General features: G+C 36.0%; 1 protein-coding gene across 2 annotated transcripts in view; it reads right to left on the reverse strand.

Annotated features, from left to right (window-relative positions):
* The window catches only part of PDS5A (PDS5 cohesin associated factor A), an 85,616-nt gene that overhangs the window by 41,220 nt on the left and 19,540 nt on the right, over positions 1 to 24,856 (reverse strand). For both annotated transcript variants that reach the window (XM_074904687.1, XM_074904688.1), the window contains exons 3-10: positions 9,689 to 9,892; positions 9,209 to 9,295; positions 8,311 to 8,408; positions 7,690 to 7,816; positions 3,607 to 3,687; positions 2,195 to 2,335; positions 1,028 to 1,143; positions 142 to 236 (exon numbers count right to left, since the gene is read on the reverse strand). In XM_074904687.1, the coding sequence (XP_074760788.1) occupies positions 142 to 236; positions 1,028 to 1,143; positions 2,195 to 2,335; positions 3,607 to 3,687; positions 7,690 to 7,816; positions 8,311 to 8,408; positions 9,209 to 9,295; positions 9,689 to 9,892 (949 nt within the window). The remainder of the gene's footprint in view (positions 1 to 141; positions 237 to 1,027; positions 1,144 to 2,194; positions 2,336 to 3,606; positions 3,688 to 7,689; positions 7,817 to 8,310; positions 8,409 to 9,208; positions 9,296 to 9,688; positions 9,893 to 24,856) is intronic.

Here is a 24,856-nt window from a genome sequence, read left to right on the forward strand (position 1 = left end):
AAAGTAATTACTCAGTAGTTCCATCTAGCATCAAGCATTGGACCTGATACATTTTAGAACTATACAGTTATGTACAGAAATAATTCCATTCTTCCTTGCTCATTTCTTAAATTATTCTAAACCCCAGAACGAGCATCTCACCAGTGAGGTCTTTTGCTAAGTCTGGATGGTTCATTAAACAATGACTGGCAAATTTCACACTCTCTAATCTCACTGGGACGTGGATATCATTGAACCTAGAGGGATAGAAGATGATGAATGTTAATTTTTAATTAGCTTTGCAAATCAAGATTATTCTCTATGTAGTAACATGTGCTGATAGTATGTTCCATTAACTATTAGAACACTTTTATATGGCAAAATAATACAATAGAAATGTTTTGTATGAGGTACATAATGGAGATAAATTCAAGTTTTAATATTATTTCTTGTGAAATAAAGTCAGGACTAAAATTGAAGGATGAATACATTATATGTGGATGAAACGTTCATCCAATGGATTTTGTCCATTGACTTTTGAACATAATTCTCCATACACTGTCAATTGTGTGCGTGCATGTGTATATATAGATACACACACACACACAATGATAAAAATATAAATCGCCATATAACATGTATCATTTGAAATAATTCACTTCATAAAAAATGATAAATCTCTATATTTACTTAAAAGGAACTATCTCTTCACCCAAAAAGGTAAATGCCAAATAAAACAGATATAGTTGCAGATATAGCTGAACAGTATGAAATTTCAGACAATGCTGGTACATCTATTGTGTAATTATGGCTATGTATATAATGTACTATCTAACCTATATTCCCACAGCTGCCAGCAGTATAGCAGCAGTTCTTCAGGCTTCTTTGTTCTAAAGTAAAACTGTATGCAGTTCTCTGCTTCAAAGATTGAACAAAATTTGTTCAAATACAGTTACATCCTCTAAAAACACAATGAAAAATGCAATACTATCAGAAAATTCAGAGCAGAAAGAATAGAAATTCAGAATTCTATCCCCGTTTCTCTTACCGCCCAAGAAAGCACTGCCAAAGAGGACGATTTTGTGTGGCCAGATCAGAATCTTTGGAGCCAAAGAGTTTAGCCAGAAGTCGAACAACAGCCAAACGCTCTTCTCCATCATTGCTCTAAAAATCAACACACAAAAAAGGAACTGTAAATCATTATTTGTTCTATCTTACTAATTTCTGGCTTCCTTTTCCTTCTGCTTTTATAAATCAGCTTAAAAAGTGACTTTGAGATTTCTGATAATCTTCAGTCTCCCTAATTAGATTAGATGAATATGAGTAAAAATATACGAATACCCATTAAGTTAACGTATTACAGCCATCGAATAGATGGGTTAGACAGATGGCTGTGCTTTGAAAATTCCTTCCCTTTCAGGAATAAACACCCATGCACAGTAGTTTGGGTAACATATATCCCTAACAATTTCAACAATGAATGATCTTATCTTTGTTTTAAAACATACTTTAAGACTATTTTATGTGTGTGGAAAAGACACCGATTAAGGTGTTATAAATAGATGTGCACTAATAAAAGATGTATGTAATTTCACCACATACCTATTTCTTGGTTATTTTTGTTTGTTGCCACCATACCTTATATGTGCATGCACTCACACACAATTACTTCTCCTGTCCACTTACAATCTTATGAAAGACGAATAACTTTTTAATTAAAAAAACCCAACCCCCCAAGTCAGAAAAAAAAACAATTTCCAGTGATTCAAAAGAAGTCAGCTGACTTATTCACTGCTTAAGACAAACCTGAGAAAATATTTGGAAATACTTCCTCTATTATTAAAATGTCATTCACAAAAAAAAAATTCTGCAAATCAATACTGAAGCTGACAACACTTGCATTTCACGAGATAGGCAAATCACAATCTAAGTACTTTGTATGTTGTTTCAGCTGAAATCCAAACATTACATACATATAACTTTTGCATTAGATCATATGAATTTATCGTTTTAATGATTATGTGTTTTGTGTGCATAATACATGTTTGCAAGCACCAAAAGCACACAGTTGCATACAACTTTCCAGTGTCCTTCCTTTAATATTACGTTTATTTTAAAGTGATAAATATAAAACTTTTAGTAAGTGTTCTGCTGGAGGGATAAATCTACAGCTCTGCCCTCTTTATTACTTGTCCAAATCTACATTGTAACCTACCTTCAGCTTGAATTCAAGCTGTGGCATGACAGACAGCAGTAAGTGAGGATCTATGGCAAAAAGCTCTTGTATCAAATCAAACACATGTTCAGATAAGTCACTTACTGAAGACTTCCCCAGTACCAGAACCTGGTTAAAAAACTAGAATATAAACAATATTATTGAGCAGATTTTTGTTCATTAATACAAACACTGCTTTAAAAAAATCGTTTTAATGTAGTATCATTCATACCTTATATTTAATGGAAAGTACTCAATGTACATTTTTTCATTACACTGAAGCATTTCACCCTTACAATGTTGGCTCAAGCAAATTACAAACAAACATCCTTCACAGTTCAGTTCTACTACTTCCATCAGGATTGACTAATTAATGGTAATTTGGTAATTTAAAATATCAGTGACCATCTCCCCAGCAAAATTAACAGGTAATAATAGAATTATTAATTTTAAATGCATATTCATCCAACAGAAGTTGAAGAAAAAAATCTAGTATCTTATTTTTAAATCAATCTAAATTGAAGATCATCAAATGCTAAAAAAGAAGCTTCTCTACTTTCAATCCATTTTAAAGACTTTATAATATGTCTTGTGATATTAGATGGTAAGGTACCACAGTTGCTAGTGATCTAAAAGAAAAAACAAAGGAGCCTAAAATACAAATGATTTCTTCTGGACTTGTTAAATTTTAATATACTTGATATACTTCTCATTAGATATTGTGGGTTAATATTAGTATTATTTGAGCAGAGAAAATGCTACAAAGCTATTACACACTTCAATAAGAAAGAGAATAACAGTAATATTAAATCAACTCAAAGGTCACTCTATGCACTATCCTGTTTCCAGCTATGATTAATTACAAAAGCTTAAAGAAAGAGGGGAATTGGAAAGTGGTACTTGTTGGTGAGACTCCTTGAGCTTTTAAATACTTACTGATTAATCTTTTATGAATTTGCCTAATTCCCTTTAAACTACTCTGACTTTAAAGAATTCTATTGGTTTCAGCACCAAGGAAAGGCCAGACTACAACCCCCACAAGACTGTAGTAACTTTTTTTAATAGGTAGTATATACAACATTGACATTCAACAAAAGGAATTATAGTAGAAGGAAACCTTGTAAAAAACTCAATTCTTTTACTCTTTATTTACTCTTTACTCTTTATGAGCTTAACTTTAGTCTGAGACTGGTAAAAATTAATTTCCTCTTCACTTCTTTGAAATGCCTCATATACTATAACCACCAAGCTAATAATATCCTATTTGGAAAATGGCATTCTTGTAGCTGCATTACAAAATGTGACTTTTATAAACAATATTTTTAAATAAACAAACAAATCTCCAATAAATCAACAGAGTTAACAAGAACACTTGTTACTCGTAGGTAACATGGATGAATTAATTTACATACATTGGCAATACACGGTTCAATGGTCTGGACGGTCCTTTTCAACAGGACTTTTGCAAGATCAAATGCTTGTTTATTAAGGTTCTGAAATAAAGGAAAAACAATAAAATTTTAAAGAGACAAACTATTTCAGGTGACTTGACTTTTCTCTCCCAACCTTAAAAGACCATGACGTTAGAAATGTATGTTTTACAGACTTCAAAAAAAATCTTAGAACTATTTTTCCACAAACTTAAAATAAATCTAACCCAAACCTGTTACTTCCTGTACATTCTTCTAAGACTTTATCACTCCAGTTGTTACCTTTAGCACTGCATTCAGATTTATGGTTTTCACATGCAATCACATTAAAAATTTTGAAGAGGCATTACCACACCTCCATACTTTCGTAACTAAAGTGCACTAAAATTTGCCACTGAAAAACTCAGTATTTAAATGTTTTGTTTCCCCCTCACATACTTATTAAAAGCACACCCTGAAGCAAAGTTCAGCCTTGTCTAGAGGGTAAAACTGTGCACTGACTTCTCCATGGACTGCACTGTATGCTCTGAGATAGCCCACAGAAAGCACCTACACTTGGGCAGAGTTAGCTGCAAACTTTCCAACTAAACGTTTGATCGCAATATAACAAATTTGAACATTGTTTTTATTACTCTTGAGCAAGATGAAGAATGTAACTGCCCATCTGAAAAATGTGATTGTCCAAATCTGCACAAAATCCAGTATGAAGTATCTCATTTCATCTAGGAATTAATGCAGTTTGGATGGGGGGACAAAAAGAAAAAAAAAAAAGTGAAAAAGGAAGGTGGATTAGCTGATTGTCCTGAAAATTACAAATGGCTACAGACAAAATACAGGTAAAGCCTAAGGATGACTGATTCTCAGAAAGATGGTATTTGGCAAGTCTGCACTGAGAATGACTCCTTCATGTTCTTTTAGCTAATGAGATGACAAACTGAAAGACTTCATCAACAGATAGCAAAAAGAAACAAATAGCCAAAGGCTCAAACAAATATCTCCTCAATCACCATAGCACTATACTGATGTCTCATTACAGGAGACAGACAGATATGTATAAACTCTTCTCAAATTAAAAACAAAAAAGTTTCTCTCCAAATCAGACCATGATTAAAATCTTATGGTCAGGAATGTCTGTATTAAACCAAAAGGACTGCCAAGCTCACAGAGCAAATTTATTTTATTTGGATCTTCAATACAGCTTCAAATATTTCTTGCAATTAAGTTGTGTTGGGCTTTTTCCCCTAGACAGACTCACTAGAGAAAAAAAAAAAAAACAACAACGCACAAAACCAAAAACCAAACCAATAATCCAAACACAAAAAAACCCACCCCCCTAAAGAAACAAACACCAAAACAGCCTAGAAAATAAATATATCTTAATGAACAACTATTAATAATTAATAAATAAGCAAATAATCTGTTAGGAGAAAAAAAACCTTTGAAGGTCTGGATTGGCCATGCTTAGAAGATGCAGAAGAAAACACTGATTTTAAAAATACATGAAATACATGTTTTTAAGGACTAACCTTGATAGGAAGAGTGTGAAGAAAAATATTCACTAAATAGCACTGGTTTTAAAGTTAATAAAAAGAACTACAGCTTGATGCCATAGGTAGTCTGAGCAAAATGTGTCATACCATACTGCTATTGAAAACCTGGACTTACTGGAGGAAAGCCACATTAGCACACACAGAGAGAACAATGTACAGTAAAGTCACTTTACTGTTAATGGAGGTACAAATGAATATAATTTAGATACTGAAGTAGACTCTACTTCATCTCTAGGTACTGGTATATTTATCTCTTTTTATTGCAGTACTTACACAATGTAAGAGAGTTTAAAAAAACAAACAAACAAAAAAACCAAACCCAAACTACAAAACCCAAAAAAGGAATAGAATACATTATCCAAAACACATATTTCAGCTCCTTTACAAAGACGAAGTTCCATTAAGTGTAAGAGTCTAGCCACACTGATACTTTATGTCATAACAGAGAATGACTAGTATTCAATTGCTTTGCATGGACATAAAAGTATTGTTATTAGATGTTCTCTTCAAGAAAATAAATTGTGCTTTTCAAGCTATGGTACTTCTGATTTACATACCTAAGGACAAACAATTAATATAATCACAGAATTTCCTTGGAGATCTCTTCATGAAAGGAGAACATAATTACCGCAGTCAAACTCTGCTAGGCAGAGCAGAGGAAAGAACGAACTTACTTTTTTTTTTTTTTTTTTTTTAAACTACCATGGGTAAAGCAGTAGTTTAAGTTCTGTTGTTGCAGGAAAAAAACAAATTAAACCAGACCAAAATACTGACTAAAGTAAGATACTGAGCAATGACTGCGGCGTATTATTTGCTCAGTCATGATGGCCAAGAGACAATAAGGACTGGCCACCAGTCCTCTAACAGATACTAAATACGCAGTACAACCCAACATTTAACCCAAGTTTACCTTCTTTAACAGAGCCTTGCTTAAGAATTTCCTTCATTAGGTAAAATTACATGATGAAGCTAATTATGTTTTGATGATCCTTTAACATTAATGATTAATGTTAAAGGATCATATTCACTTTTACTTCGTCTACACCAAATAGTCACAACACAATGACCTGTTGTACAAGGTTTACCAGGTCTTTGCGTCCTCAGAGCAATCTCTGCCCACCACTGTTAATAGCATCACCCAGTACCTGACATACACATCTCCACTCCTATTTCTACTCCTGATCAATACTGCCTATAATTGATTAGAAACAATTTACAAAGAACAGCATATTTTCAAAGGGACTATTTTTCTATTGTTATGATTAAGAGGCCTCCCTTCCTGTTAGCAGTTGTAATAAGACATCATTCAGTTGCTGTGAATAAAAATGAGTCGATAGAATGGTATTCCCATCTCATGGTAATGACAGAAGGAATGCAAACTGACCTCAGACAACAGATACTTTTATATCCCCATTGCTGAGATTTCACAGGTAAATGACAATGGCCAAGGCTTAATCACTCCTGTGTTATACATTTCCATTAATCCTTCCTCTTTAGGTAGCTAAAGGAATAATCCCTGCTTTTATGTGCAAATTTAACTTTAATTCTGTAGTCATGGATGTAGCTGCCTTAATTTTGTCATTATTTTAAATTAATAAATTAACAAAAACACATAATTGGTAATCAGAGTACAGTTCATTTACTGAAGCTTGTAACTGAAACTTACTGATCTCCATACAATTTTCAGTAAGAAGCACAAGCGTTTTAGCGAGGGAATTTTCTTGGTCAATGGAAGGCAACAGCAGCTTGCATCTCACTTTCTGTGATTTCGTGACTGAGTTGTATTTACTCTCCTTTCAACTTTAATTGGCCATTATGGTAACAGTACTACTTCAAAAGCTCAATTGCAGACCAGGCGTGGGTATGGGGGTGTGTGTGTGGGTATGTGTCACTTGTAAGTGAGTTAAAGGGATACTGAACTCTGCAAAGGGCAGAATGAGTATGGAACTCATAAAAAAATATGGAGCAAGTACTACACTTCAGGTAATAATTAGGCTTCAGTACAAGAAAAGTTTAAGGGGGACGGACACTGAGGGAAAATAAAAAGACAACTAGGGAGGTAGAGGGGAGTCTCACTGGCAAGCTGAAGTAAGCAAGTCCCCACAGAAGTCTTAGGAAAATATTTTATTTTCCCCTTTCCTTTTCTTTTTTTAAGAATAAAAAAATACTTAATGTCTATTCAATTAAAAAAATCCCAACAAACCCAAAAACCAAACCAACCAACAAATCGTAAGATGTTTTCCTATTACACCTGCTTGAAAATACTTTATTTCTGTTTCAGAAGAGTTCCTGAGGTGACAAGTAGGCAGAAGCTCTTGATACTGAATAATCTAGACATAGCTAATGAGCAGCAGCAAATAATTCCCAAAGGAAATTTTCAATCCTCTGTTATGAGGCTGGGGGGGGAAAAAAAGCAGTCATAATGGCTAAAATGTGTGGAGAGATAAACAAGCAAAAGGCAATGAAAATTATTGTTATAATGGTGTACCATACTATAATATTTTACTTTGCAGACCTTGTGTGCAGGAATGAGGTTAATCAAAATCGAGTCCAGCAGCTCCTGAGTTACTCCATCGCCTTCCATGATGATAGAACTCATCAAATCCAGCATATGCATTTGTACCTTCTGGTTGTGGCTATTACTAAGATGATAAAGAATAATATCAATACTAATATTTGTCAGGGTCTGACAATTTAACACTACTGTTAAGAAACAATGTCTAACACTGTACATCTTGCCCTCACATTCTCGACATCTCAAAACTCAAAACTATTTTATGCCCCTTTCCTCTCTTACAGAAAGCTTAAAAAAACCTAGAACGCCCTAGCTCTGTTTTAAGAAGTGAAACAAAACAAAAAGGAACAAAATAATAACCATGGAAATACAAATGTAGATAAACGAGTAAGAATGAAGTATACTGTTGCAATGTGGACGAGAATTTTTAACACTTCTAGGCACACACCCCCCTCCATAGTGTCAGTAATTTGCACTCATTTGTTTTCCCTGTATTTCCTCGTTCAAAGGAATAAAGGCTTGTTCTATTCAGACATACTTATTTGTAACTATGCAAGGATTCATTCTAGCCCCAAAACTGATATTTTGACAATTTAATATAACTGAAGCAACTCAACTTACTTGATAACTGAAAAAAGAGTCCTAAAAAGCTGAATAAAAATTTCATTGCAATCTTCCAACTCAAAGCAGATGTTGTAAGATTTAACCCAAGCTAAATTCTAAAACAAAAATAGGATATTCAGGATATTAAAACTTCACATTAAGTCACATAAATACAATCATATTAGTTATATTTTTTTCTATTTAAGAAAAAATAGTATACAATCGATTTTAAACCCTTTGGGGAAAGAGACTGGATATTTGCCTATAAAGAGCTCTTAACACAAAGGGGCTTTGCAATATACATACAGAAAAAACCTAAATATAGAATAATCTGATCAATATGATTTCTTATGTATAAAAGCAGATTGACAGAAATTGTTAATATAAGTCCATGTTTCTAGGTTTTTTTCTTCATGCTATGAAACAATACCTTTAAACATCAATAAAAGGTTTACAAACAAGATAGTTTCTAAATGCACACTGATAAAAACCCCGCACTTCTTATTAAGAGTAGGTTTTTCTAATGTTTTTAAGCCAAAATCTTATATCCCTTCTCCCATCATCAATATAAGCAGATTTGCATTTTAATCAGCATTTGAAATTCTCTCTTGATGAGGTAATATAACCTTAAAGTTGCAGGATACAAAAAACAATGTACAGAATTGTAAGATAAAAGCTAAATATTAATAAATACCAATTGTTTTAACATGTCCTCAATTATAGGCTTCAGGAACTTATTCAATGCAAACAGAATTATAACTATGAACAGAAGCAGTTCATGGAACATTAATAAGTCTGGTGTGATAGAATAAGAGAAATTTGCTAGACATACTGGCACATCTGGAGAAAGTCTGATTACACTTCTTAGGCTTACAGAGCAAATACCATCTACTGAAAGTTACAATTATTGCGTTACCTCTAACAAGTAAAAGTATCTGTTAAACTGAGGGCTCTTCGTGTCCTCCAAGCCTTTTAATTGTCTTGTAATAAACAAGAATATGTCCTGTCAAAAAACAATAAAGTGTTTACAAGCTTCATTCAGCAGAGAATAAAAATACAACCCTTTAGTAGTGACATCTACCCACATTTACAAACTCATGACATAAGAGCATTAAATTGTCTTTTTCCGGCACTGACAGAAAGCTATTACCAACACAGATACTGGTTATCTAGTGTTTCTTTACACATCTTGGGCCCTTAAAGTACTACACTTACTCACAGGACTAAAGCAACATCTCTTCAATAAAACTGACATCAGTATAAATGCAAGTCAAAATTTTTTTCAGGTTTTTTTTGGTTGGTTGGTTTTGTGTTTGGTTTGTTTGTTGTTTTTTTTTTTTTTTTTTTTTTTTTTTTCTGGGGGGATGAAAGCCTTTATTTTATAAAGCATTTTTACCTTAAGTTTGTCATGAGAAGTATATGGAGCTTCAGGAGCATAGATACGAAAGATATCAGCCAAGCAACATGCTACTAGGAGGCGCACATCTTTATTGGGATTCCTGAGGAAGAATTCAGATGCAAGGTGCAAGGCTAATGGGAGATACTGCTGCTTCTCATCCTCCGAGTCCTGGTCCATATCCATGAAGGTTTTTACCACCATCTGAAAAACACAGGGAAAAAACCCCATTTGAGTGCTTTCTGCTTTTATCCCTAATTACTCAACAATACTTTCTCTAAAAGGATGCAGTGCTATCAATACATGTTGCACTGCATAATCACAGCACTGTAACTTTTTTGTTAGGACAAGTGAAACTGTCCTAACACTCAGAAGAATTGTTAATTTGATACTTAAAGGCTTATTGTACTTGGTATTTTAAATTAAGACATTGAAAAATGCTTTCCAGCTCTGCTTATTTTGCCACTCTTAACCTGAGGTTAACAAGGTTGGAGATGGTAGCATCTCTTCATCAAAACAGTCCCAGACTACTTCAGTATAGACAGTACAAAGGGATGCAAGCCATCTGGCCTAACATATAGGCTATAGTATAATGCAGTTTCTTTAAGAGCTATGCCAAGACTTAGGAGGAGCCTAAGAGGCCAGTCTTAAAGTCTGCCTATATCAAGACAAAAGAGCTCAAGAACTACTTTACACATGCACAATCCTTTCATCTCGTTTAAATAAACTAGATACCAGGTAAGAATTTAATCCCTCATATGTGCAACACTGCAGATGTAGTCTTTCTGCACACTCGAAACTGCATCTATAGCCTTATCTATATAATGAAAAAAATCAACTACATGGGTTACCTTGTTTCTTCTAGCACAGCTAAGAACTACTAATTCCTATGAAATGCCACCTAAATTGTTAATTATTATACAACCCCAGTTAATTGAAACATCTCAACATAATGATTTGGCAAAACTGAAAGTGAAAATTTAGTGTGCAGAAATAAAGAGTTGCAGGTTTAACTTCTGGAATAGGGTTTGCTAAAGGATGAGGATGACTTCTAGGATGTCAGCATCAAACTGGGAGATGTGCCACAGATTCTTACTATGACCTTAGACAAATCAGTCTTTATGTGCCATTCCTCTATGTCACTTGAGCATCCTTAAAGAGTTAGAATTGTGAAAGACAGCCATATTTCATACCAGTAGGATTTAGTATACCCATTACATACACAGTACACACATTAAAGAGATATAAGAGAAAACACAGAATGATAAATCTTGATGGGTCAAATTTGCCTCTAGAATATTAACAGTGACACAAAGAGGAGATTGAGCTCACACAGATAATAAACACATATCTTACTCTCACCTCAATTCTTTTGTTATTGTGTCATTCAGATAATACTAAAATTGTTCCTCTGTTATTAAGCATGCCTCCGCTTCCAACACGAAAACACTGTCTTTCAGCTTCACCTCCTCCCCGAGTTTTGGAACCCAGTTTTAAACTCAGTAGCTCTTACAAATTAAAATAAATGTTTGACAGCAACCTTCGCTATAGTACGTTAAAACTCCTCCTCAATTTCTATAAATGTTTAAGTACATTCTGTTGTGAAGCAACTTATAGAAAAAAAAAAAATCAAGAAAGAAGCAGAAAGAAAAAACAAATAAACAGAATGAAGGAGAACTTTACAGCCACAGCCCATAAAAATCCAAATTCTACTTGCGTTGGCCTGTTTCCCTAAAACTATTTATTTTTAATCTCTATTTTGAAGCACTAGGTTAAAGGGCAAAACCATCCTTCTATTGACAGCACAGGTCTGTCTGTTAAGAGTGTCACATATCACCTGTCATTCAAAACCTACCAGATTCTTTTAAAAAAACTCCAAACCAAAACAAACCCCAAAAACCTACCATCACAACACCAATCCAAATCCCAATATGATGCAAAACAAAACCAAACATACCACATGCTACCTCTGGGGGTGGCAGTACAAGGAATAATGGCCTTACTTGCAGCATGGGATCCAGGTAACTATTACTGAAGGCTTTAAGAACAGGGTAGGAATGACTAAAAGATTTGTGAATCCTACCCTGCAGACTGATGGTAAACAGTACCTGTACTGTATAAACATATAAAGTTCCTTCCAGTTGTTATACTAGTTTTATAGATAAACCATATAATCACAGATTGGCCTGGTTTGGAAGGGACCTTAAAGACCATCTAGTTCCAACCCCCCTGCCGTGGACAGGGACACCTTCCACTAGACCAGGTTGCTCAAAGCCCCGTCCAACCTGGCCTTGAACACTGCCAGGGAGGGGGCAGCCACAGCTTCTCTGGGCAACCTGTGCCAGTGTCTCACCACCCTCACAGTAAAGAATTTCTTCCTTGAACCTCATTTAAATCTTGCATCTCATTTAAACCATTACCCCTCGTCCGATCACTACACTCCCTGATAAAGAGTCCCTCCCCGTCTTCCCTGTAGGTCCCCTTTAAGTACTGGAAGGCTGCCATAAGGTCTCCCCGGAGCCTTCTCTTCTCCAGGCTGAACAACCCCAACTCTCTCAGACTGTTCTCATCAGGGAGGTGCTCCAGACCCCTGATTGTCTTTGTGGCCTCCTCTGGACCTGCTCAAGGTCCTTATGCTGGGATCCCCAGAGCTGGACACTGTGCTCTCAGTGAGGTCTCACAAGAGTGGAGGGGGAGAATCACTTCCCTCCATCTGCTGGCTACACTTCTCTTGATGCAGCCCAGGATACAGTTGGCTTTCTGGGCTGTGAGCACACATTGTTTTCCATCCATTACTACTCCCAAGTCCTTCTCCACAAGGCTGCTCTCAATCCACTCATCACCCAGACTCTATTTGTGCTTGGGATTGCCTTAACCCATATGTAGGACCTTGCTCTCGGTCTTGTTGAACTTCATGAGGTTCACACAGGCCCACCTCTCAAGCCTGTCCAGGTCCCTCTGGATGACATCCCTTCCTTCCAGCATGTCGACCACACCACACAGCTTGGTGTCATTGGTGAACTTGCTGAGGGTGCACTCAATCCCACTGTCCCTGTCGCTAACAAAGATGTTAAACAGCACTGGTCCCAGTACTAACCGCTGAAGAATATCACTTGTCACCAGTCTCCACTTAGACATCAAGCCGTTGACTACAACTCTTAGTGCAACAATCCAGCCAATTCCTTATCCACTGAGTGGTTCATCTATCAAATCCACATCTCTCCAGTTTAGAGTCAAGGATGTTGTGTGGGACAGTGTCAAAAGCTTTGCACAAGTCCAAGTAGATGATGTCAGCTGCCCTTCCCTTATCCACCAGCTCTTTGTAGAAGGCCACCAAATTTGTCAGGCACAATTTGCCTTCAGTGAAACCATGCTGGCTGTCACCAATCGCCTCCTTATTTTCCATGTGCTCTAGCATAGTTTCCAGGAGGATCCACTCCATAATCTTGCTGGGCACAGAGGTAAGACTGACTGGCCTGTGGTTTCCCAGGTCCTTCTTCCCTTTTAAAAAATGGGAGTTATGTTACCCATTTTCCGGTCAGCAGGAACTTCGCCGGACTACCACAACTTCTCAAATACAATGGATAGTGGCTTAGCCATATAAGTGATCTTTAGATCTTTCCCATAAGCCCCATCTCCTTTCTCTTTCTGTGTATCATAAGCTTCATAACAAGAATACCCTCTCAGATTCAATTCTCTCATTAGGTTCTTATATTCATATGACAATATGCACAAATCTTGCATATATCCATTCTCCAATATGTCAAAACCAGACAGGGTAAGGCAGCATGGTGCTGTGAAAACTCACACAACTTTCCCATTTGGTAACAAAATGTTAGGATATTCTGGGATTGAAGTAATGAAACTAGTCTTTGGCACTGTCTTGCCTGTTTGAAAACACCAGCCTCACGGATGTTGCTCTTGTATTTAGAAGGAACTGCCAGCCAATACCCATAAAACCTCATTCTATTTCCCTGCAAAGCACTCTTTGATATTTCTTTTCTAGTACAAAACAACACTTGGGCAGTAATTGGGTCACTGGCAAGCTGCAACTGCTATTTAACATACTGATCTATGTTTCCTTCATTGTTTCTTTATAGTCCCGTATCTGCTTGTATTTGTGTGTTGTCTTTTGTTTTATAATGGTACATGTTTTATAATTGGTACATGATGTTCTGTTTATGGCACGCACAAAAAATGTACAGAATACTATCTTCATCTTTATCTAGGATCCCAGATACCAAAGTGATACAAATAATATGTATGGGCCACACAAAATATATAGTATAATGTAAGTAATATATGAACAAAATACACAGGACTATACCATGGTTGAAAGCATGATGTAAATTCTCACTAGTGGCAGGACACATATGAGATTTGAGAAAAAGGGAATTAATAAAGACTTGCATTTAAGTACAATCCATAAATTTGCTGGACTGTCATCACAGTTCAACAAAATAATTCTATACATTTCTTGAATGTACACAATTAACTATATCTAAAATCCTACAGCCTGGGAGTAGTCTCTATAGCCAAACAACTACTGGCACTGATAAAGGTATTACACAACAGAATTATTTCCAAATGCTTGCTAATCTACATATGAGATTAATTTTAAAAATAGAATAAAAGGTAAAAAAGAAAAGGTTATATATATATATATATTAAATACAATATATGCTTGGCTCTTCACACTCACTAGAAAGCCAAAAACTCGCTCAAAATTTCACCAGTTACAGGACTGGTAACTCTTGACCTCTAACACAACTGAAAAATTAGTTATCAAGCAACAGACAAGAGAGCAACTTAAGTCTTTAGAAGTACAAGACATTGTATGTTTGATTATATTATTCATAATAGAATGGCATATCCTTGAGCACAACCCATCATTTCCTAGGGTACTCCTGTCTTTTTCCCCGCAGTCATCCACTGTCTTGGTTCCTCTATAACAGAAGTTACCTTCCCTCCCTCCCTCCCTGTTTATGCTGTGTCTAATGCAAAGTCTTGGTCTAGAACTATAGTTCACAAATATGTCCATAATATAAAGAAACTAAATGACAACATACTGCAAGTTATTTTCTGTGTTAAGGTCTGACAAAGAAAAGTTACTTCTAACCTCCTGGGACTGGTATTACTTGGGATAGACAGAATCAACAGAAATATTTATATATAAAGTTAAGCATCTTTATCCAGCCCTTCCCAAAAACCTTTCTTAAATTGTATTGCAGACATAGTTCCCACTCTTCGTACATTTCCTATAACTCTATTACATTTCCTGTTACAAATTATGGGCTTTCTCAAAGGCATCTATAAAAAGCAAAGCAGTATGCAAGTTGCATGATGCCTAATAAATACTGAGAACATCTTCTGAAGTACTGCTCATAATTGGTTCAAAAATATTTATACAGTTACAATTTTTTAGCCATACCACTGCAATAGCAGTACTAATTGTAACAGCTAGAAATTGATCAAAATAATCTGTTAATGAAACTTAAAACCTGAAATAAACTCTACACATACAAAAAGACTAAAGATTCAAATAATTTAAGGGTTTTAATTATTTTTAAACCCAAACTGGAAATTACTCATGTAACTAATGACATACCTAAATGCAACCATGAGGGAATATGAAAAAGCAAGTAACCACAAAAAAAAAGATTCAAGGCTGTGGTTAATATTTCATTGAACCAGAGGGAAGAAAATACAATTGCAGAGAGGAGATAACGAATAGCTACTGACAGACAGATTTTAGTACAATTATTTTTTCCAAGAATCTGCATGTTAAAAAAAAATCTTCTTTACTAAAGTTTTTCATATTATAGGTACTCTGTTAAAGTAAATCACACTCAAGTTGTCATCTGATCCATCCTAACTACCTTTGTTCCAACTGAAAAAAAGAAAAAAAAGCAGCCTAAATCAAACAAAACCCCACTCCAATTCATCTTTATAATAAGGTTTTCATTTTAGGCCTAAAAGGAGTTTCAAATTCCCAAAGTTCTGACTCAACCATTACATCAATATTTCTCTAGTAGAATGAAGTATTATTTCAGAGTTAGGTATTAATTATTATCATGTTAAGCCAGTTTTATTCCAGGAAAAAATGATTAAACCATAACAGAAACTCACTACTTTTTCAAATTACACTGCTATTGTCTAACTGAAGTCTTGCTGTACAGTCAGAACAACGCTATCTAGAGCACTAATATTGATTTATATAAAACCCTATAGATTTAGTAGTTTCCACCACAGAAAATTGTTACTGTCCTCTGTACAAAAAGCAGGAGACAGAACAGTGTTATTTAAACATATTAATGTAACACCATCCATTCTTTTCCAAACAATTAAGCACTCAATTTAAACACTAACTGCTAGTAAATGTAAACAAAATACAGCTATTCACATTTACAATTAAATTCAGTCTGCATTGCTTTTGATCTAATGCATCTCCATTAAATTACCACACACTGGTACTTTAGTTACCTTGCAAAAATAAAAGGGCTAAAACTATTATAGAGATTTTCATTATTGTCATTTTTACCGCAGTACCTTGAAATTCTAATTATTAGACCAAGATTTTACTCTCCCAGGCTCTGCAAACATGTAAGTGAAATGCTCTGATTACAACACTGGAGATGGTACAGAAATGCAAATGTCCTCATTCAAACTAGTGAGAACAACAGTTAAATTATGACTGCTAAGTCACTCTTAGCACATTACGAACATATCAAAAATTTAAAAATTGAAAGCTTTCAGGGAGGTGTTCATCTGACTGCATAAAACCGCGCCCTGTGCAAGACAGCCACTCTGGGCTACCCTTTCACCCACTGGAGAGAAATGCACAGACCACGACTGAATTGAAGCACAGATGTCTATGATGACACCTACAGATGTCAGCTCAGTTTTGCCCTGGAATTCTCCGTGCTGACCATGAAAACAGCTCAGTGTGACTAGATGCTTGAAATGAGGTGAGATGAACTTACTTGCAGCTTCTTCTGAGACTGTCAGCCTTTCAATCGCATTGAAACATACACCAGAGGTTGCCAAAACGTTGTTCACGGTCTACCCACACCTCATATGCAGTTTACATGCAGCCTGTTCTCAGAGACAGTAAATCAGCATGGTAGCTTGCCCTTATGTGACTCAGCTGCATGTGGCTCTTGTGCAAGACCTATGCCTCGGATGGGAACACTAACTTTTGCTGTGCAGATCCAGGTTTATTGACCATATAGATTTAGGTGCATGATTTGTTGGATCAGAAATCTCAGCTACTGCTGAAACATACTGATTATTCCTGTAATATAGGGAGGAGAGGTATATAAGCAAAGAGGACAGGGTCGTCAGTGTAGATAGAGAAAAGACTCAAAAGAGTACTTGCAAAGAGAAAGAAGCAACAGATCTAGAAAAGCCTTGCTGCAGTACCTCCAAAGATATTCACAGCATGGGGAACGTGCACAGGTTGCGTTTGTTTTACTGTTCTTATACCACCTTATTCATAGTGTTCCAAAGAAGTAACATTTAAGCACTGTTGGCTTGAAAAAAAGACCAAGGAAAGATACTCAGTATTTTAAAATTCACCTTGCAATCATCAGAAGAAGAAATTTAACAATTGAGATAATTTGATACCATTTATTATTATAGGAATAATATTAGAAGTTAACTACAATATTATGATTAAATACAAAAGATATTTGGAAGTAAAACTTCCCCAAACTGATGTGAGCCCCACTGACTCTTCAAGAGCTTGGACAGCTCAGGGAGTGATGCCAAGAGAAAGCTGAAATCAAAATACACCCAAATTCTGCAATTTTCAACTCTGCCATCCAAGTGTTTTTACTTTTTTTCCCCTCATATGGTTTAAGCAATATTATGGGTGATACTTGCCTTTAACTATTTAGAATAAATTCTGTTCTTTGACTAAGACCAGACTGCAAAACATAGCAAAATCCACAGGCCTGTGTATCTGGAAAAAAATACCTCTACATGGTGCAGATTTAGGATGAGGAGTCTTGGGTGTCCCTCAGCTATGGTCCTATCTATCAGCCGGAACCACCAAACAAACATGGAAAAATGGGAATTACTGTGTGGATATAAAAACCAATAAAATACCTTAAAATATTCAAAATCAGGAGGACCAGATGATTGTTATTTCAGAATCTTTAAATACCTGACAAATGAAATTACAAACTTAGCAACACAGGTTTTGTTTGGTTTTCTTCAGAAAAAAATAAACAAAACCAAATCCCAAAACAAAACAACAAGAAACCTACACACAAACACCCAAATAAGGAGGATACCAACTGGCCAGAAATTAGCAAATGTTAACAGAATAGTCAAGAGGAGATCCTGCCAACACAACCAACAGACTGACATCAACAGAATTTTATAATACAAACCTAATCTGGAAAGGCTAAATAAACACAGAAGTTAAAAAAAACCAAAACAGGGTAACACATAAAAAGGGAATTACTTTGCTAACCCAATAAACTTCCTTTGATAAGATAATCAACTCTCTAGACAAGGAAGAACATGACAAGCAATTTGTCTGATTGTCAAGAAGAGCATCACACTGAGCAGGACACAATGCTCTGGGTGGGGTCTCACAGGAGTGGAGTAGAGGGGGAGAATTACTTCACCTGCTGGTCACACTTCTCTTGATGCAGCCCAGGATACAGTTGGCTTTCGGGGCTGCAAGTGCACAATATTGCCCCTATTTGCTACTTCCATAAACAACTGTGGTCCAGGAAGTAGGAATGGACCATAATGACAACGGTTAGGGACTGGCAGTAGAGGACAGGAGAAGAACAGAAACACTAAAAATTAATCATTGCTAAATGGTCATATGCTTAGTCCTTAAAACCAAAAAACTTATGCTATTAAGAGCTTATCAGCTGGAAACAACAGGAGAGGAGAAAGATGGACATTTATTAAGCAATTATAAAGACATTATGAGCCCTCAACAGGCTATGTACATGAAAACAATGAAAATGCAATTGCAGGATATGACAGAAGAACTATTTCCAGTCAAGGAAAGGAAAAAACAGCAATACAACTCATGAAATGCTAAAAATACTAAAGTGATGTGTTTCAAATCAGTATTAGGTCTGATTACCCTCATTGATTAAAAAAAAAAAAAAAATTCAAAATGGGAAAGGTATGGAAGGTGGCTACCAAAGGAGTCTCAAAAGCCTTTTTTTGTAAAGAGACATTTACAAGGCTGTGGTTTAATCTACCAAATTAACAGCCAAAAGTCTCTCTTGTAATATGCTTTAAATACAAGAGCACCATTTATGCACTGGAAAAAGAGTGCAAGTCCAAGTGGGTAGAAACGGGCCAAGAGCATCTTCAGCGTGAGACTGGGGCTGCTTTCTGACAATGGAAGCATACACTCTGGAGTGCTGTCCTCTCACAAGGACATTTGCTTCGTGGCAAATAATTCCGTTTCAGGACCCACATTTATCAGAGTTGTAGCTAGACAGAAGTAGATGCACAAACTAAGCAAGGGACATATGTGAATCATAAAAACAACAAGCTGGAAAGGAGCTGATGTATTTTTGTGAAGTTTTGCTTTTGTCATTAGTAAAACAAAAAGTACAACAAAAAGTAGCACTCCCTTCCTACTCTTGGTAGTCCCTGAAAAATAAATTTTATTGCCCGATTTCCACTACAAATTCTATCTTTAATCCATACTCTCCGAGAAGACACTCAACTGGTTCTGAATAACCCAGGAAAAAAAAAACAACCCAAACAACCAATAAAAAGTTGAACAAAATATTATACAAAACATACTGTATGCTCCCTGGTGAAAAGACTATTTGCTTCCTTTTTTACACCTGCTTGCCAAGTGAAGCCAATGACCAGGGTTTCTAGATGTGACTGCAGATGTACGGTAAGAAACGTAAAGCATATGCAGGAACAGCAATAGCAGCCTGTTCCTTTGACTATACCAATACCCCTTTGACTAGGCAAACAATTTAACCAGCTATCCTTCCACTGGGGACTAACCTACACAGGGTTTTTCTTTGAAGGTTTGCCTGACTGCCACATCACTAGCAAAGAAGTCACAGACTTGTAATTTACCACTACTCTTCACACTGATGAAACAGCATAATCTGGATTATTTTACTTACCTTGAGCAACTCAGACCATTTTCCAGGAGCCCAGATGTTAAATTAATCTGACATATGAAAAAGCAGAAAGGCTGACTACTGCTTGTAATAAAAACAGTATAGTGAGCAGTTCATGAATTATTGGAAGTAACTTTCTTGATACACACATTTTTAAATAACTACATAACGAATATAAATTCACACGCATACTGCATCGTAATCAAAACAGGACAAGTATTGTTACCAACTTGGGAGAAAGGTTGTATGATTACCCACATGTTGTATGTCCAGTGCTGCTGTAAATCTAGAAGATTCCTCAAGTAACACAAATGCAACAATATAAGGGGGAAAAAGTCAAATGAAGTAAGAAAAATCAGATGCCTTAAGCCAAAATGTCTTTCACAGCACAAATCAGAATATGTGGTGGAATATTTTGCCCTACAAAATCAGTCATGTAACGCTGACATCTTGATTACCGTAACTTGCATGACTGCTGCAAAGAAAGTCTGCAAAAAAGTATGCTTCCCGAGATTATATCAGCACAAAAGGAAGTAAAACTGTGTCCTTCTTGCCCAACAGAAGATAGTCCTAATATTGTTATCATTGCATTTGATAAATCTTGTACTCTTTGGCCATGAACAAGCCCATGGAAAAAAATCAGATTCACGATGCACGAAGAAAATACTACATGCCCTTCCTTATCACTACAACTTTCACAAAATACAACATCTTGCTCAGAACTGAATATTTTAGACAGTATCACTGACTTTTAGATTTTTATTGTAGTAAAGCTTGGAAGATTCAAAACCATTTTTATACAACCTCAATTCCTTTACTACTATACATAATAGCAAGGTGCTTTTTTCCTCCAAGCCAAATGATACTTTAAAGCAAAGTCTATTGCTTTTGTCTTTAAGCAGGTACCACTATGCTCCATGTAAAAACACCCTGCAAGTTCATTTATATCCACTGTTGTAACAATATAAGATCTTTTTCATTTCTCCTCTCTTTTGAAATGGGGACTATTTTAAGCTGTTAAACTCCGTCCCGCCCCCCCCCCCCCCCCCAGAAACAAAACCACCACCAAAACAGTCTGTGCTTTTACTCATTCTGAAGATGTTACATTTTGTCATTAAGGAGAAAGCAAACTATAACCAGCTTTAATGGTCTAGAATTTTAACAGAACTTCCCTTGTAACTGCCTAGCTGGAGTATTATCTTTCTTACAGTTCTGTACACACTGACAGGGTAAAAAATACCAAAGGAAGATGAAGTACAGACAGAAATTCAGACCTGTTTGCCAACCTGGAGTCACAGCAGTACACAGTTCAAACTCCTCTCTCAGCAGCTATGGTATTGGTTCCACATGACATTGGAGATCCAGTTTAACCACTTGCCGCCACCATCTCCTTCTCCCTTTCCCATTACCCACCCTGTCCTGCTTCTGGCCATGCAGTGCCACTGCATACTTTGCACTGGCCCCAAAACTTGCTGAATAACTTCATGAGTTAATTTAATTTACTAATCTGGCTGAAAACCTCCTCAGGAAAAGTCTCAGATAGTTTTCTGACAGGCATAGTTAGACCACAGACAGATCTGATATATTCCAGAGCCAGTAGAATGGAAGGTAAATAGAATTCAATGGTCAAGACCAGAGAGGGAAGAATAATTCAGCCTTCTGGTACATAAATTCTTACCAAACAACCTAGTAGTGGACAAAAATTCTTAACCTTAATAGTAGCAAGCACATGAATCCTGAAATGGGCAGCTATATCCAAATCCTACTAGTCCCCCAGAAAATTTACCTTTACTTCTATTCATTAGAAACTGGCATAAGATGTGATCGCTGCTCATTTCAAATTCAAGGTCTCAGAAACATGTTGCTACAGTAATTTCCAAAATTTATATCCAATGTATCAATTCATTTATTCATTTTAATTTAATGATACATTTCCTGGTTTTGTATCACGACCCGAGACAGCAGAGGTTCCCTGTTACCTTTCTAGGCCATTACTTTTACTTTGCTTTCCGGGTTCGTAATGTTCTAATCACGTCCTCATCTCCTACCTTTGGAGGCAAAGCTTTATTAGAACTGCAGTACTCCACAGAGCACATTCACACAGTATTCAAATGAGCACATGTGCCTAATTCATATAAGGGAAGCATAATATCCATAGTGTTTACCATCTGTCTCTTTAGCTAGTGTTAAATTCAATTAGATTTCTGGACAGAAGCTGTTCAGTGAAAAATTTCACTGAGCGGCCTAGACTGATGCATCAATGTTCCCTTAGTTCTTCACAACATGAAGTCAGCGAACAGTTTTGTTTTCTCTCGCTATTCCTCACCTTGTTTTTATTGATATTAAGCCTAAAAGCTTTCACTGGATTCATCCTGCTCACTTAAATTATTTGACTTAATAGGAATTCTGTGAAATCCACCTTGGTTGTGATCAACCAAACCAACTCACTTCATCACGTTTCCTGTTTCCCAAACAACTAAAATATTTTCAAGCTTGTAGAGTACTCTCTAATCTTAGGTCACTCTATGGTTCACCACTAACAAGAATTATTTCTTTAAACCTACTTTTTGCCTGCAGCCTGCTTTTGATGCATGACAATACTTGGCTACTCAACCCAAGACCTTTTGAAGTTTTGATTTTAATGTAAGAAACATTGAGAAATATTGTTAGTTTGGCCTTACTATATTGAAATCCTTTAAGTATTTTGTTATCCCAGTTTTAAACTGTTTCATACAATTTTTCCTATGATACAAGCCATTATACTGTGGATCAAATCAGATGTTTTAACAATGTATGTATATTTCTTCTCAAATAATGAGAAGTAAGAGGAAGGGCACATATTTATCAGCACATTATCTCTTCATACTAATGCTACTCACCATTTCTTACACATCCATGATTTGAGTGTGCTGCCATAGCACCAATTTTTTTTTTTTTTTTTAAGCAATTCAGTCTTCTGCAGTATCTAGTCTATATTACTGGAAAGATTTGTAATGGGATTCTTTCCAATTTTCCTCTTGAAGTTTAACAATTGTTTAAATACTGTAAAGAAGGTTCATAATTAAACCACCAAGTCTTTCTAACTTCTCAGAAACTTCCACATACATAGATAAATAACAAGAGTATTCGCAGAGGGACTAAAAAGAGCCTATTCTTTAAACATTCTAATGCTAATTCAAGACATCATCAGTTAGAAGCATTTCATTGAATAGTCCTTTTCCCCTAGGTATACTAGCAAGTGTTATGTATGTCTGGGGCAAAACCAGAAAACTCTTACAAGCATATTCCCCAAGGTGAAGGAGTTTCTATTTCCATATGAAGTTTCCCAAGTACTTTGATAATAGCCTCCAGATGTGAGAAAAAGGATTCTTTATAACCAGCTCACTCCTGTGTGATAATTCATTTCCTCTTCCAAAGAGGTGGTGCTGGGCAACAACAATGGCATTTTCATTTCTACTGTGAATTGACTGTAAGGATTCATTTTGAAGTGAATATTTAGGCTCAGTTCTCACACAAAATCATGTGTTAGAGTTTCACATTAAAACACAAGTAGAGGGTTATGTTTCCAGCAATACTGATCTTCTAAAGACTACATCCATGTCTATTTCTACACCATGGTGCAGGTTCATCCCATGGTACAAACAGTCTTCCTGACTCAGTCATCCAGAAGCAGGGAGTGTACGAAGCACATCATGCTCTCCTCCCTGCTTGTGTTCCAACACAACCAATACGTCACACCAAAAAAAAAGAGGTTTTTTTCCCCTAAGAAAATAGTTTTTCTGTTTCAGCAATCTTGTAAATTGTGGTGAGTTGAAAACTTACTATACCTACTGAAGTAGAAGATTATGCAAAATATTTGTAACGATCTTTAGCACTGATTGCACAGTCTGCAACAGTAAGAGGAGAAAGAAATTCAAATTTCTTTCACGGAACATGTTCAATGACTGACAATTGCACATAATACCATCATATTCAGTAGCACAAGAAGGTATCAAGGTGAACTCTTCAGCCATGGCATTCATTTTCTGGTTTATTCAGCATTCAGATGCCACTGAGCCTTAGAAATGAACATTAGGAGGCAAACCATGTGAAACCCTAGTGCAAACCCATATCTAGTGATAAAACTGCACTGACAAATTTTCTCTAGCTGCCTACTACCTACTGGAGCCTTAATACAGGACTGTCATAAAAACAATGATTATCTAGAATACAGAAGATGTGGGTTTCCATTCCCAAGTGAAAGGCTGGACAAAAGTCAGAATTGTAAAACTGTAAAAAGTTTTGATATTTCACAATCAAAACTAATACTACCAGCCATCAACAACAAAAAGCCCCTAACCAAGAGCACGTCAAACCAGAACCTGTTCCGCAGAAGGCACTGGCTGACATGGACATTCCTGTTCATCTCACTGCAGCAACCAACCTTCAGCCAGCAGCTGGTGGTGTACCTGCTACCGCACCTACCAAACCAGATATTCTGCTGCAAAGAACTTCTACTCAGACAAATCAGCTTTCTCTAATTAAGCACTATTTCACCAGAAAATTTTGCTACCTGTTGAGCACTATTAGCTATATTATTAACACCAAAAAAAGTTTTCTCTTTAGGCAGCTACCAAGATCAAAACCAGGACACTCTAGAATGGACTGAAGGCAAAATGCAGAAATTTGCTCAGTCTGTGTGTGGCTGGTGGTTTCATCCTATTTTTAAGTAGCCCTGTTAATAACAAAGTTCCTTTAAATTCTTAAAGCACAGGAAAACATTCATGCATGAAAAACTGGACCTGAAGCGTATCTTTTATGTTTTATTTAATTTTTAAATAAGGAGGAAAAAAAATGTACTATACTTACCATGCACAAATTGTGTTAGTAGAATTAATGTTTAAATCATTTTACTCTGAAGTATCCTTAGTAATAAAGACTGATTTCTGAAACATGTTAAAAGAATAAAAATTTTAAAGAAAATTTTCCATTTAAAAAATTTTCTTTAGAATGGGATGAGAGACTAAAAGAAAAATAAAAGGCACCAGTATTGCTGATATAA

Source organism: Athene noctua, chromosome 4 (assembly GCF_965140245.1).
Source record: "Athene noctua chromosome 4, bAthNoc1.hap1.1, whole genome shotgun sequence".
Lineage (NCBI taxonomy): Eukaryota > Metazoa > Chordata > Aves > Strigiformes > Strigidae > Athene > Athene noctua.